Source organism: Xiphophorus couchianus, chromosome 15 (genome assembly GCF_001444195.1).
Source record: "Xiphophorus couchianus chromosome 15, X_couchianus-1.0, whole genome shotgun sequence".
Taxonomy (NCBI): domain Eukaryota; kingdom Metazoa; phylum Chordata; class Actinopteri; order Cyprinodontiformes; family Poeciliidae; genus Xiphophorus; species Xiphophorus couchianus.
Window position 1 is genome coordinate 16,865,152 of NC_040242.1, and position 16,235 is coordinate 16,881,386.

General features: G+C 39.5%; 1 protein-coding gene across 2 annotated transcripts in view; it reads left to right on the forward strand.

The window, feature by feature from the left end:
- Positions 1–16,235, forward strand: part of klhl29 (kelch like family member 29) — a 276,752-nt gene that overhangs the window by 167,112 nt on the left and 93,405 nt on the right. For both annotated transcript variants that reach the window (XM_028039722.1, XM_028039721.1), the window contains 3 exons: positions 1,815–2,011; positions 6,483–6,595; positions 10,408–10,554. In XM_028039722.1, the coding sequence (XP_027895523.1) occupies positions 1,815–2,011; positions 6,483–6,595; positions 10,408–10,554 (457 nt within the window). The remainder of the gene's footprint in view (positions 1–1,814; positions 2,012–6,482; positions 6,596–10,407; positions 10,555–16,235) is intronic.

Consider the following 16,235-nt stretch of genomic DNA (forward strand, 5'->3'; position numbering starts at 1 on the left):
CACTAATTGACCAAGATGATGAGCATGCTCTTCTTTTATTTTTAGCTCGCCTCTCCTCTTCCTACCTTTTCTTCTTCCCACCTCCCTCCATCACTTTAACCCTGACACACACATACACCCCTTTCCCCCCCTTTTTTTTCTTTTCTGTCTTGCTACCTGCCCCCACTGCAGGGCTTTGAGAGGAAAAAGGGCAATAACGCTATGTGGCTTTTTGCTTTGCAGGAGGAAAAACTGTAACCACTTTGGTTTTTTCAGCCAATGTCCATCCAGAGACAAACGCGGTTGTCTTTTGTTTTTTATTTTGGATGACCTTCTCCATTCTCACTTCCCGAGTGCGCCTCATAAATGACGACTAACGCCTCAGTTCATACACCACAGGCTACTGATGATTATTACAGCGGGGGCAATGGCTCTGTTGAGGTGTGATGGCGTGTTTATCCGGGGTGGGCGGGGACATCTCTTATTTAAAAGACCAGGGTACAGTCATGGAACACACCTAAATTTTCCCCTCAGAAGGATGGCTGCTGGCTCCCTGTGGAAGGACCGTCTCGCCCTGCCTCCCTTTTCCTTTTTGCTTCCTCGTCATCAATCGCAATCAACCCTCCTCTGCTTCCCATCTCTAGCCTTCACTCCAACCATTCCGTCTGTGTCGTGTCGGTTCTTTTTGTTGTTGTTTTTTTGTTGTTTTTTTCCTTTTCCTTTTTCTTGTTTTGGCCGTCTTTGTCTCACTAAATGCTGTCGCCACTTTCTAATTTATTCCTTCAAAATAAGAGGGAAACAGACACCTCCGAATGCACACGCTCACAGAGACAGACAACACATAATCATTGCGCCGGCATGACTGGCAGGAGCAAACTGCCTCCATCCATCTTAATGCAGGCTACTTTTTATATTGTTGATGTCCGTATCCGCAGGGAGCGAGACATGGTAGAGGGGGCATGCAGTCTGCGGTGCTTTGATTCCATTTATTTTGCCCTTGAGTGGATTATTGTTTCACATGGGACATTAAACATGGGTGGTAAGGTGTTATTTAATGCTCTCATACCTCCCCAAGGGGATCCTGCACGAGAACTAATCTTGGCCATTTGATCCGAGTAAAGTCACAACGTGGCCCAGTTCTGAAAGCGTCCTATTGGGCCCTGCATTACGAAGGGATATCGTATTCTATTTAATTTCTGCATCCAAGCACTCTCTGGCACCTCTTACGTCATCCCAGTAGGAGTGGATGTGCAAGCTTTGATATCCAACACGGCAGAGTAGGCCCACGGACAGGGAGTTGCAACAAGCTTTGACCGGCATATATACCTCACATGGTCACATGTTTGTCTCTCCATTTTCTCCGTTAAGCCTGTCATGTATGCTTGCTTTGCAATAAACTCCTCGCATACATGCAACCAGCCATAAAATGCATGCTTTGTTTCAAAAGCAATAACGTTTTTCATTTGTTTGTTATTATTATTATTTTTTTGCCTAATCTTTATTCAGAGGAGACATTTTGTTTCAGATGCAGCGCTATAGTTGTAAATTTGCTTCCCCTCTCCCCATAGAAAAGTAGAAACCATCCACAGTTCTGTTTTTTTCCCTTTTCTTCTTTGTGTTATACTGTTGTGTAACGATTCTCTTATTTTCCTCCCAACTCTTGTTTTAGCTGTCTGTTGTGTGTTGCATACATGTCTTTGTATCCCTGTCTTCCTTTTTTCTGTCTGTTTTTTTTGTTGTTTTTTTTGTTTTTTTTTTTGGTTTGCTCCTCGTTGCGTTTCCTAAGAACACTTCCCTAAACTTGCCTTGTCTCCCCGCCATGATTGGTTGACCAGGTCGTCAGGGGAGACGAAGAGCGGGGAGACGCTGGAGCTCACCATGAGCAACATCGGCGCTGATGTGCTGGAGCTGCTGCTGGAGTTCGTCTACACGGGTTCGCTGGTTATCGACTCGGCCAACGCCAAGACGCTGCTGGAGGCCGCCAACAAGTTCCAGTTCAACACCTTCTGCAAAGTCTGCGTCTCCTTCCTAGGTAAGTCATTTGGGACCATTCTGACATTCTGACATGTTGCAAAAAGATTCATACCCTTAAAAATGAATGCATCCTTTTGTCTTACAACCAGAAAATGTAATGTATTTTATTTGGAGAACACAAATTTGTGCATATATATGAAATGGAATGTGAATGATTAATGGTGGTGCTTCTTTAAAAAAAAAAAAAAAAAAATCTGAAAAGTGTGGTGTGTTTTTGTTCTCATTCCTTTTTTAATCTGCTACCCCTTAAATTGCAGTCAGTTGAGTGCCAGCCTACATGTGATTTACTCTCAGTATAAAACCAGCTCTTCTGATAAAGCTTCAGAGCATCACTAAGCAAAAATAAATAAATAAATCATCATCATAATCTACAAGGAACAAAACAGGCAGGTTAGAGATAAGATTGGGTTAGGTGACAAAACAATACCCCTGCTTTTTAAAGATCTCATGGAGCAATGTTCAGTCCTTCAAGCAAAGTGGAGCATGTTTTAAAACTTCAAATCTGCCATCCACCTAAACCAACGGGCCAGGCGAGGATAACCTCATTCAGAGAAACAGCCAAGATGTCCAAGCTAAGTAGTTGCAAACAAGCTAATTAAATCTGATGGGAAGGCGAATGGAGCTAAATGCATTGCAATCTTGCTAGGAAGCATGTTGGAGGCTGCAGTGGACTTGAAATTGGACAGAGTTTAACCTTTCAACAGGACAAACATACAGTCAGAGCTACAATGAAATGTAGCATAGTTATATAGTAGAACGGTACAGTCAAAATCTTGATCTGAATCCAATTAAGATTCTGTCAGACTTGAGAATAGCTCTCCATCAAGCTGGACTTAGCTTGAGATATTTAGCGATAAACAGTAATTATACATTTCAGTCTATAGATGTGGGAAGTAGGGCTGTTGTAAAAGAATATTTACTAGTACTTGGAAATCTCTCTCTCCCTCTCTCTCGTATAAATATACCAGCAGCGTTTTCCCTTCATTCACTTTGAAACGGTAAACATGCAGTCTCAGGAGGAGAAAGGCTGTCTTACTCCAAGCATCTTATTGGTCCTTCCAAAAACAACAAAAACGTGGAAAATTTGACATTATGCTGCTAGCACTTAGCGACAACTGATAGGCGGAAGTAAGAGCGAATAACGACCCGGCCGGAACACGGTAATAATAATAAATAATAAAACATAATTTAAAGGAGCTCCGAGGCAGATACATTTTCCTCGAGGAATTTTAATAATCGAGGTACTCGAATCATTGGAGGAATCATTACAGCCCTAGTGCAAAGTCGGCAGAGCCATAACACAGAATACTTTCCGCTATAATTTTAGCAGAACTTGGGACTACAAAGTGTTGACCCATGCTAAATAGAAATGCATGCCACACATTTCAGGCTTTTTTTAGAGGCTGCAGTGGATTATAGTTTCAGATAATTGAGAAATTAGCTGAAACTGTGTCCTTTCTACTTCGCAATTATGTCATTTGTCAGTCTATCACATTAAAGGTTGAGATTATCAAGCGAGGAAAAAAAGTTCAAGGAGTTAATCTTTTTTTATATACAGACAAGCTTTTCCAGTATGCACCACCTCACAGACAGTCTGGGCCAGAACTTACATTTCCTCCTGGAGTTAAACATCATGCTCCTTTTTGTCATGTCTCCGCAGCTCATAGCCCTGTTAGAATTCAACTTGCTAACTCTCTCAGCTGGGCACGGTGCCTCTGATCCGCTCCCAGTGGACAGGACCGAGCATGAGCACAGATTTCTAAAAAGGTCAGGGAACAATTGTCACTTAAATGTCAAATCTTCTAGCCTGGAGAATGATGGAGTTGAAAAATAGCTAAACAGATTTATACCCGCAAAAAAAAAAGGTGCGGAAAGTGGAGCGTACAAGGGGAGTGGTTTCAGGAGTCCTAAGGGGTCGCATGAAAGGCAAATGGCATGTTCCAGATGTCGGTGGGTCAGGCAACCCAAAAAAAAAGCTGCAAATGTCAACTTTTGCATTCCATTTAAGAGATTGTTTTGAGGTATCTGTAACACAAGGGAAGGGCATGTTGGCATAAAGGTCAGCAGCAGAAAAAAAAATGTAAAGCAAAACTGGAAGCACATGATATTGATTTGTTTTTCTCGATTTGGGAAAAGGGAAAAAAAAGAAAAGCAGAACACATCTGTTACCTTCATTGCCAGCGAGACGTCAATCCATTCTTCCTCGACAAGATTCATGACATTTCATCGCATTAGAACGAGAGAAATACAGGCACAAACGCATGTCCTTGAGCAGAGAGGAATTGATACTGCATCAAGAATTATTGAAGTTTGTAACAAATACACCTAGGATAAATGGCAAACATTTCCTCAGCCTATTTCCAGTATACCGCTTTGACCTTTATTTATCCACCCTCAGATTCAGGGAAACTGAAGCAAGCCAGAGCGATTTTGCGTGTGTGCCGCTCTAGCTGAAGTATTCCTGGAACTTTTTCACACTTTGCCATGTTACATCCTCTGTCTGTGTATTTTGATGTGCTTTAATGTGTTAGACCCACCTAAAGTAGGAGAATGTATAGTTTTCACAAAAACCCACCAAGACATGGACATCTACCTAAACCTGAAAGACACAAAAATAATTCAACACATAAACAGCCGATAGGCCTTTGTTGTTCTGGAGGAGCTGCACAGCTCAGGTGGGAGAAACTTTCACCAAGATAATTTCTCATCGTGGATGATATAAATTTCCCCTTTGTGGAAGTGTGGTAAAAAAAAAGTTTTATTTATTTTTTAAAGAAAGCTTTGAGCAGTCTTGTTTACAGTTTTCCATGCACATTACACATCAAACATGTAGAAAAATGTGTTCTGGTGTGAGGCAGGGTGAGTGCGCAGGAGTTAGTGTCCTGCATGTCTCAGTTCAGTGGCTCAGTCAAAGTCTCAACCTAAATACTTTTCAGATCATCTGGGAGAAGTTAAAATCGACATTTATACACACTCTTTATCCACTCTCACTGAGTCTGTGCTATTTTGGAGAAAAACGGGGAAAGTTTTTAGTCCTTAGATGTGAACTGAATTTGCTGCCAAGGATGGTTCTACAAAGTATTGACTTAGAGGGGCTGAATATAAATTAACTCCAGGAGGAAATGTAAGTTCTGCCCCAGACGGTATGTGAGGTTATGCATACTGGAAAAGCTTGTCTGTTGGCACAGTGTCCTACACAAAGATTAAGTCCTTGAACTTGTATCCCTTCTGCTTCCACATTGCACCCTGAACCTTTTATGTGAAAGGACAAATGGACAAATGGTTTCAATTAACTCATTTCTTAATTCACTTTAAAGTTAAAAGGAGTATCTTTTTCCTTCCGCTTCAACATGATGTGCTATCTTGTGTTAGTCCATAAAACCCCTATGAAATACATTGCAATCTATGGTTAAAACAAGAAAATGTAATGCATGTAAATGTTAAAAGGTTAAATTACGATTAGTTTTGCAAAGCACTGTATTTATAAATGTCACATGTAGTATATAAACCTTTTTTAAAATGCTCATATTGTCACTCACAAAGGTTTATTCTCAACAAATTAAGCTGTGATCCTAGTCGCATCAAAGAAATTAGAAGTTCAAGATAATGTTTTGAAGATGTGAACACCTGATATGAAATGTTTTCACATCTGGTTTGTCTAGGCCCAAAATGAGCTCTGATCAGCCATCAGGCCTGCTTTTATTCACCATTTGGTTTGGCTTTTGTTGATTTGGGATTCACCAAAGCTTCACTGACCTTTTATTGTCTGATATTTGTTTAGGGAAGACTCTCTCTGACTCTCTTTACTGATAAACACCTTGGTGTTGCTTTTGCTTTGATGGTCATTATTTAATCAGGCCTCGTTCAGCGCCCAGCAAACTATTTGATCTCGACCTCCGCCTGCTTTGGTGTGTACGCCCGCTGTCTAACAGGGACACCTCTTGTGATAAACGGAAATAGTGTTTGTTGACGTCGCCGTAAATGCTCCACTGGTACGCGAGATCACAGGACGTGGCTTAAGCCTTGTTCCCGCTGGCCTGGCCATCAGGGTAGCCACACTATTTTTGTGTGTGCGTGCGCACGCGCAGGGTAGATCCTGGGATCCGACAGGACTTCTTTGAAGTGGCCCAACTAATCCCACATTCTGCTCCCTGATATCCTCCACCTCACGCCTGGGTTGTGAGCGATCGATTCCCCCAGTTGTTTGTCCCCGAAGCTGTTTTGAGTTATTATAGTTGTTCTCCCTTAGTCTCAGGCAGATACAAAGCCCTGTGGGCTCTGAGTGTGTACTACCTGAAGCTGCTTTGTCTGTTTTTGTGGCTTCTTACATCTTTTTATGGATGTCTAAAGTGTGTTTTGTTCCCTCTGTCTTAATCTATCAGCCTTTGTCTTTTGTTTCTTTGTTTCTCCACCCTCTGCCTTATTTGTCCCTTTCTCCTTGTCTTCCCGACCTTCTTTATCGACTCCAGAGAAACAGTTGACTGCTGCTAACTGTCTGGGTGTGCTGGCCATGGCTGAGGCCATGAGTTGCACTGAGCTCCATAACATGGCCAAAGCGTTTGCACTTCAGAACTTCCCTGAGGTGAGTTGAGATCAATCCTCTCTATCATCTTTACATCTATAAAGAAAATGGATTAATTAATTATCACAAAATATATTGATGTTTTTTTGGGGGGGCGGGGGGGTTGTCTGCTCTTGTAAGGTCAAATACTAAATATGATCCTTTGTATGGCTCTGGCATTTCAAAACTATAATTAACTTGTTTCTCTCAGGTTAATAATGTATTTGACTGTTTTGAAAGTCCCTGTGATGAAGTTATGAAATGGTACATTTCTTACTCTATTCCAAAGCCGTTTTTGAAGTGTGTTTGGAATCACTGGGACCAAGTGTAACCATCAAGCTGTTGATTTTTGGTGTTGCTACCACTAGCATGCTTTGCAGTTGCTAAGATGTTCTAAAGTTTAAAAGCCTCACTTATGTTTCTTCAAACATTTTTCTTATTCTTTTCCAAGCTTGTCCATGTGGGAGGCTGCACAATGTGTCTTCTGGAATAATTCATAATGAACGCCAAGTCTTGGTGGTTCCTCGGTTGTTCACGATTATTTTAGCCAAAAAAAAAAATTGTGTTCCAACAAGACAGTAATCCTTAACCCACATTAAAACTGGTTTTGCAGTGGATAATGCTGGATAATATTACACTTCTATAACAGCCTCCCCCAAGCCGAAACCTGCCTTGTTGAATGATCTGTGAAGCAGAGTGATCAGGTTTCCATTGTCCTTGTGATAATGACAATAAAGATCTATCTTATCTTATCTTATCTTATACTGAATTATGCCTGAATTGTAAGAAAAGAAAAAATAAGATAAGAAAAGATGTGTTTCCGGGATGGAACTTATAATATTAACTATCACTTGTTTAGGGGTGCTGTATACTTTATGTATTTTTCCCCTTTGCATGATTTTGTCCACAGTAAATTCAAACTTATGCTCCAAATGCCTGCTCTTAAGACTGATTTAGATTTAATATCATTAAATCCTTCCACTTCAAATAAAAAGCATTCACTCCTGTCACTAAAAGCCCACTTTTACCTCTATGAGTTGAAGTTTGATTACTGTGGCATTCGTGCCAGTAATGAGTGTATGTACACTTTTGACCAGAATTGTGCATGGAAAGGTTGGTCTGCTCTGCTTCGTGACAGAACAGCTTTTAGATAAATTACTGAGAAAATTACAGACAGATACCCACTAACAAACAGAAAACTTCAAAGACTTCTCAGTTGTTGTTGTTTTTTTTTTTTTAGCTTAAATTGGAAGCAAATCGCACTAAATTACCTACTATAGAAAATGAGAGCATCAGAGCATGGCATCAGAAAATGCACTCCAGGGTTTGAAAGCATGCTGCTTCTCTGACCTTGTCTTTGCAAGAATAAAAAAAATACCTCATCTTAACCTTTGGTTGGGGCGACGTAGACAGCCAACCATTTATAAGGCTTTAGAAAAATAGGTTTCAAAAAGATGATGGGGCCACATAAAGGTATAAATGCGTTCTTTAGCACAGTTTTCCTTTCATTGCTCATTGCTGTGTTCATTGCTCCTGAACTTTTCACTTTTAGTGACATAATCGGAAACATTCAGTGAATTTTTTGTTATTTTAACTGACAGACCAGCATGAAGTAGCACATAGCAGCACAACCACTTGTAATTGTTGTCGATTCAGTGCAAATTGTGTCAATGTTTGATTCCTCAGAATTACCCACTGCCCATCAACAGTTTTGAAAATTGAGTGATTATTTTTTTGTCTATTTGGCTAGCTGTTACTCCCATATAAATAGTGAAATCTCACCATGTATTCTGAAAGTATATATAAAGCAGGTTTGAACTGGCCAGGCGTCCATGGTTTAACTGTAAGTGGGCTAATATGGCTGAGCACAGATAATGAAGGGTGTTTTTACACCTATAATTGGTTCATTTTGGTATTTGATTGGAGTTTAGCAAGTAATCTTTTCAAGTGGTGCAGTTGAAGTAGCAAATGTAAGTACATAAATAAATAGTGTGCTCTTATATTTTGGAAAACAATGAGCATTTAATCAAATCTTTTATTTTTGCCACAATCTTATGCAAAACTGAATGATTTGGTGAAGACGTCTTCAAAATTGCATATGGCTTTACGAAAAAGACATGCTGCCATTGGTATTAGTTGTTCACACTATCCCATAATGCACCTGGTATCACATTCACAGGCCAGAAATAGTTGGCGACAGTAAAGGTGAAGGTAATTTTATTTATATAGCACATTTTCAGCAACAAGGCAATACAAAGTGCTTTACAGGAATTAAAAGGAAATACAAACAAAATAACAAACCAAAGGAAAGAGCAAAAGAAGAAAAAGCTAATAATGTTGATCCAAAGTAAATAAACCAGATACTCCTATTCAGGGTTGGTAGATAAGTATAAGTAAGTATCCTCTGATCTAAATCAGGCTGTCTTTGAACCAAGATTGTCTTAGACCCGATACCCAACTCCATTCTGGTCAGGTTTTCGTGACATGAGAGGTTTTTTTGTGTAATTTTTGCAGGTTTTATCCAGATAGCACAGTGAGCTGCCCGATGAAGGACATTTAGATGTATGTCAGCAGATGTCTTCTTCAGCAAAGGTTACATTCATTCTCAATTATGTGCCCCATTTTATCGTGAATCTAAAAACTAGTTTTAGCTTCCATTCAACTGGTTAAAGTCAATAAAGTTGACTTGGACAAAACCACATTTGTGCTGTTAGAAGGTGCCTCACTTCATAACTTTTGTCTCTTTCCACAGAGTTACTGTAGGCACTAGGGTCAATACCCCTGTCTGTCAATTAAAGATGAGGCTACCCACCTGGAGACAGTTAGCTTAGCCTAATATAAAAGCTGGACGCTGGGGGAAAACAGCCAGCCTGTCTTCCTTCGAACATGAAAAAAGTTATACATTATATATTAGCTCTGCTGTGAGGCTTCCAGCCAGGAGAGACAGCAGTAGGTCGATGTGCCTGCCACTGGTTATAAAGAGCTCTGCTGTATGTGAAATCTCTAGTTATTGACTGCATTTGTGCACTGTCTTTGCCTCTGCTTTTTTTGGGGGGGGTTGAATGACACATTTTCATCTTCATAGTGAAATAAAAATATAGTATCCAGCAATCATTACTTCTTTAGAAACACCACAACTCTTAAGGCTGCATTTCCCCCTTCAATACTGTTTTCTTGTTCTCATCATTTTCTAGCATCTTTGTTTGGGTTAAACAATCAGGAGAATCTTGTTTTGTGGATACTGAATCAAAAGGATTCAATATCCACAAAAACATTTTCAAAAGAACTGAAGGTAGCAAAGTTATTTGATTGTGCTTTAAAATGGCAATATGTGTCTGGAAAATACATAATACTTTCCTTTTAGTGACCTAACCTTCTTTAAATTTTTCCATTAGGGTATCGGAGTAAAGGGCTGAATACAGATGCATGCAGGAGTTTATAATTGTGGATAAAACAATCTATAAACCATGTTTTCATTCCTTCTAGCTCATAGTTGCCCTACTTTTTGTTGATACATTACATGAAATTGTGAGAATGCATTACCGTTTGTCATTTTAAAAATGTCGTTTTCAAGGGGTTTGAATACTTTTGGAAGGTGGTGCGCAAGTTGGAGGTTTTTCAAAAAATACAATGGGAAACCAGCAAAACAGCTGTATTTCCCTAGGATTTTTGCACTTCGCCTGTCATAATGGCATGTGTTTGAACATCACAGTAGACAACCCATCAATGTCTGAGGATGACACAAGACCTTTCAGCATGATTTGCTCAAAATATGATTTCAAATGCCTTAAAGCAGTCATATTAAAAATCTTTTACTATTTATTGCCTTTCAGGTGGCAGGTCAGGAGGAGATTTTAAGTGTGTCCAAGGAGGACCTGGTGACATATCTGTCCAACGACAGCCTGAACACAAAGGCAGAGGAGCTGGTCTATGAGACTGTCATCAAATGGATTAAACAAGACCCCAGTTCAAGAGTACAGGTAATAAAGAAAAAAAAAAACTTTCTCTCTTTTTCTTTTTTTTTCTTTTTTGTACATTGAACACATGCTGTATCTGTAGCATGAAACCAAAGCTTCAAGATGTTACCTGCTAATCACTGACAGCTCAGACCCTGTAAGTGTGTAGAGTAGCATTAGAGCAGGTCTTATGTAGAGCTGTCATCTCTGAGAGATGCACAGCATGAAAAAACAGACGGGTAACCCCGTGTTCTTCCCCCGTATAGTGATCATCAACTTTGTTCTTAAGATATGTCCCAGCTCAGTAGTTGTTCATAATCCCAGAACTGCTGTTCGCTCTGAATGTGCTCTATTGTATCCAAACTCAAAAATACGCCGAGCACAGTGTCTTTTCCTGTCCTGTAAACCTTTGTGATCTATTCCTTCAGCCTGCTAATCATAATCAAAGGTTATGTCACTCACATGGGTATTGACAGCAACGTACAGGAGGCCAAATTTTAACCGCCGTGCAATCAATGAGTCTGAAGGTGAGAGCTTCGGGTACAGCGGCTTGTGCGAGAAGGTAAATGTACTCCTGCTCTTGTGGATCATATATTCAGCTGGAGAAAAAACTAAAAACTCTGAGGTCATGAGGTATTTATAGCTCTATGAATTTCATAGAGATGATTTTAAAGTATTTTATTGCTGTTTTAAAATGTAGTTGAGGTTATATCAGACAAATTACCTGGGTCCATCACTGCGAGATTCATTCCCTAAAAATAATGTGTTGTCATCAGGCAGCAGACGGAGGTACTGCCTCATGTGAGCTGAATCACTGGCAGCTCAGACCTCAGCAATCGGTGTTTCATTACTCAGAGCACACACAGAATTAGAATTTCTCACCTTTTGAATTAAACCTTTAGCATTTATCATTTGATATGTGGTGGTGTGGTGATAATGGCAAAATACATCAGATGGTAGTTAGTGGGAATTCTTTAAGTATCAAATGACTTGCAAGGAAATATCCTTGAAAATTTCAACGTCGTGTCATATTACAACCACAAACTAAATATCCATAAATGCGATGAGGTACGAAAATGATGGATGGTTTTCAGAAATCCTTTACGCTCAGTCCCCTTTACTTCTAAATGTAGCCCGGTTGATAAAAAGAGGTTAAATGTGTGTGTACTTTTAGCATAAACCCAGCTGTTCTGTGAAGGGCTCAGATGTTTGTTGGAGAACATTGTTCAACAAACATAGTCATGAAGACGAAGGAACATAGAAGATAATAACTTCTTAAAGAGTTTTAAACAGGTTTGGTTATGAAACAAAACAGAATAGAAATAACCTTTCTTGTCTCTAAATGAGGAAACTCAGGTGTACCAGCAGAAAAGTGACAGGCAATTCCAAGAATGCTGAGTCACATAAAAATAAATAGACAAAAATAGAAGTAATGACAACATGCTGTACAGTCAGACAAAATCTACAGCACAATAAAATATGGTCCTGTTATTAAAAATAGCATACTCTTATTCAAAGAAATGTTAACGTGTGAGCATAGGATAATTTAAAAAGATTTTAAAATGTCATGTAAGGACCTTTCTGATGAGCTTATCCAACCGCTTCCTCTCAGCGGTAGATAAGCTGCTGCTCCAACATACATGGCTGAAGCTACTTGTTAACTCCTGCACTCTGTAAGACCTCAGTGTCCTCAGCAGGTAGTGTCTGCTTCGACCCTTCCTGTAAACAGCATCAGTGTTGTGAGTCCAGTCCAGTTTATTGTTCTGGTCAACACCCAGGTACTTAGAAGAGTCCACTATCTCATTGTCCACTCCACTTTTTGGCATGCATGCAAAATTCTACATGTGGAGGGAAACCAACATCAGCTTCTAAACACAGTATCCCATCATGAAACATGATGGTGGCACAACACTTTTCATCAGCTGGGACAGGGATGATTAGGTAACTTTCTAGGAATCTTGTTTGGGGCTACAAAAGACTTGATTTTGGGGTAGACTTTAATTTTCCACCTGGCCAAGCAATTGGAGATAACTGCTTTAGATGATTGGTTCTCCATGTGTTAAAATAAATAAAAAAGTCAAGACCTGAATCCAATGAAGAAGCTTTGTCTAGAGTTGGGGGGGGGGGGGGGGGGGAAATGGTGCTTACAGATGTTCTCCTTGCAGTCTGGCTGAACTTAAGCTATTTTTCAGTGTGTATGTGTAAAACTGGAAGAGACACACCGCTAAAGACTTGCATAAATCCAAATACATCAAAAAGTGATTCTGTAAAATATTCACTCACAATAACTTATTACAAATGCACCAGGCACTTACCTGAGTTTCATTCCTGAAAAGATTTTAAAGCTAAGTATACTTTTCCTTCAACTCAAAATGTGTACAATAATCTGTTTTAGTCTAACACTTGAAAGTTTGTGGTTGTAGCTATGATTTAATGAAAATGTAAATCATTGAGTGGTATGCATACATTTGCAAGGGACAGTAACCCAGAGCAGGGACCAGATATTCATCTCAGCCAGATAGATTCATCACTACTATGAAATCTTTCCACGTAATTAAGCTGCGGAGAAACTTTTTCCACAGGATTCTGTGAAGAAAAATGAATTTCTGAGCTACCTGAACTTTCCCACATCAGCAGCTTTTAAGATAAAATCCTGGTTAACCTCACTCAGTTCAGTTCACTGGGCTCTTTCAATCTCACACTCTGTTGGCAAGGAGCACAGGCGAGTTAGTCAGATGAAGTAGAAGTTTTCCCGCTTGTCTGAACAACCTGCCACGCTGGTTCCCGAAACGAGACACCGGGGGGTCAGCCCGCCTTCAGGAAGGAAACGAACGGTGGGAGAAGTCTCGTAAAACGTATCTAAGCGAGGGAGACGGATAGAAAAGGTCGAGGGGTGGCTGAGAAAAGATGTGGCGTAAAATAGCAGCGGCGTAGCACCTGCGTCCCGATTTGGTTCCCGATGGTTTGTGTCTCAGCATGCGGCCATGACACCGAGAGCAATAATGTGATTGAGCTTTCAGTCAAGCTCAAATTTCCTGCCCATGTGTAATACATAAAAAACACAGCAAGCCTCCTGTCTGCCCGACTTTATATGCTTGGTCCAACTCCAGTTCGTCATTCCTTTATTTCCTCGCCTCGTTTCCTCCTCCCCATTTGGAGCCAGAGCATGGCAGAAATCATTCCCCCAGAACCTGTGACACTTTTTAATGACGTGTCAGGGCGGAATGTCACTGAACTGCTGCGGGTAAGAGAAGAAGGGGGAAAAAAAAAAGTAGCAAAGGGCAGGAAGCCTTAAGCCTTGACAGAACTGTATGCATTCAGCCGAACATGCGCCTCATGTGTCTTTGCAGGTTTGTGGGTCTGTGCGTGTGCCATGAGTTGTAAGCTGCAGGCTACATAGTGGAAAAGTGGCATATTGAAGACGCTGGGTAAATAATATGCAATTTTCCCTTTCCACTATACTGTCACTAACAACCGATGGCACCGGGAAATGGGGCCCGGACATCGCTTAGAGACACGGAGAGCATTTGGGCGTTAGAAATGGCTTTGCTATGAGACACGAAGCAACGGAATTGAAGTCAAGAGTCCTTTCTTTTTTTTTTTGTATATCATTGAAGGAGTACCATCCTGAGAGTGTTGGTCTGTCGGAGGGTGGGAACGAAAGAGAAGCTGCTAAAGCTTTAAAAGAAAGTGATATAGCCTCTCAGCCGAGGAGTGTCTGTGGAATTTATAGCCAAATCGAGTGGTGGATAAATCAACCGCAATAACTTCTTTGTATTTATAGGAAGAGTTTGATGTATTTTATATTGGCTCTTTTTTGTCCTCTATTTTTAAAGCAGCTGATGACAAGATTGATGATGGGCTATAGTTACATATATCATCCATAACATTATGACCACATGCTTACCAGTGTTTCAATGCCAAAAACAATCCCTTATCCGTTGAGGATTGGACTCCACTAGACTCAAAGTCAACACAAATCTGATGTTCTGTTCTTTAGAGAGGGTGAAATATTTTTGCTTAAATAGGCCACAACCATCAATGAACACAATATTGTTGGTGGTCATAATACTATGCTTAATCTTTATTCATCAGTCAAATAAAAAGAGAGGTGTATTGTGTCGAATATATAAATAAATGTGTGTACGTAAAGGTGGAGAGGGTGCAAAAATAATTTACTCAAGTACAGTTATTTAAATACAAGTCATCACTGCTCGATGTTACCTAAAGGTAAAAAGTACCAAAACTTTACTTAGTTACTTTTTTATGAGCAGCAGAAAGTTTTTCTTGTAGATTTCACAATGGAAGTTAGGACATATTTGTGTTAAAATCAAACTGTCTTCAATTAACAAAAAAAAGTGGCTGCCTTTCTCATATTAACAAAGTATGGCCTTTCTTTAACTATTCTTGATGGGTTTTCTTCCGATTGATGCAACACCAAGAAAACTGATTACTAACACAGCCAAAGGATCGATGCAGTTTTTGTTGTTTTGGGTTGTTTTTTTTTTATTGGTGTTTTTATTTTTACTCAATATAATTTAAAATGTCACTCAAAACAAACAAAAGTTCAGGTAAATTTAAAAAGGTGCAAATTAGAGACAAATTGTATTTAATTACATTAATATGGGTAAATGTAACTTGTGTATGTGAATGAAAATTTTTTTGCAGAAAAATAAGTATTTATTTAAATTCAGGGATATACACAATTGAGTGCTGTATTGTAAAAAAAAAAAAAGAAACAAGTAATAAAAATAATTTTGTGATTGTGTCCCACTTAGCTCACGCACCAGCGGGATTTCAAACTTTACATTGTTTAGTATTGTTTTGTGTTTAACCCATACTTGGTCCCAAAGTTCCTGCAGAACAACTTTGTTACCTATATCTTAAAACATTCTTGCTAAGCTAGGTTAGAGTTAGCATGTTTCTTTTTGAGAATAACATTAATAATTCAGCTTATATCGTTTAAAAACATAAATAAAACTTGTCTCCCTGTTTCATTATTTTATTTTTTTATTTATTTTTTTTTGCTTTAGGCATAATAAAATTTAATGGTTACTGTTTAGCTGCTCTCTGCGCTATTTTTTCCACAATGATGGATGTTTTACACTCTTGTTCGCTGTGAACATTGCTGCAGAGGCTGTAAAGCACTTAGTTGGGCATAATTTCCAAATTGTTTTGTCAGCATAACAATTTATATGGTCTAGCTTTACAAGTCATGCGCTAAAAAAATAGGCAGATGTTTTTAGATTTTATTTTATTTTTAATGGCTTCCTAGCCCACTGGAGTTGCAGATGGCATACTCAGATTATATCAGGGTATTTCTAATTTATAATCTTTAGTATATTTGTGTTTAAATCAGATCCCTGTGGGTGGTTTCACAGAAACAAGCAGGAAGTTGAAGAGGCCACGTGATGCTTCTCTGAAGGTGCCCTTCCATTCTTCCTTTCACCCAGGGACGATTACAGACACTTCATTCTTATTATAAACTCCCCGGCTCGGCCAAATCCTTGAATAGGACCTCCATTACACGACACTTCAACATATTTCAGAAAGGATCCTATCTTGCCAGGTGACTCGGCTTGACGAAAGAGGCTGATTAATTGGCTTTTTGGAAGGTGGCCAGCTAATGTAACAGCTCCAAAGGACAGTTAATGGTGCATTTCCATGATAAAAAAAGGCCAGCCTTGCTATTAAAAAGGACCTCC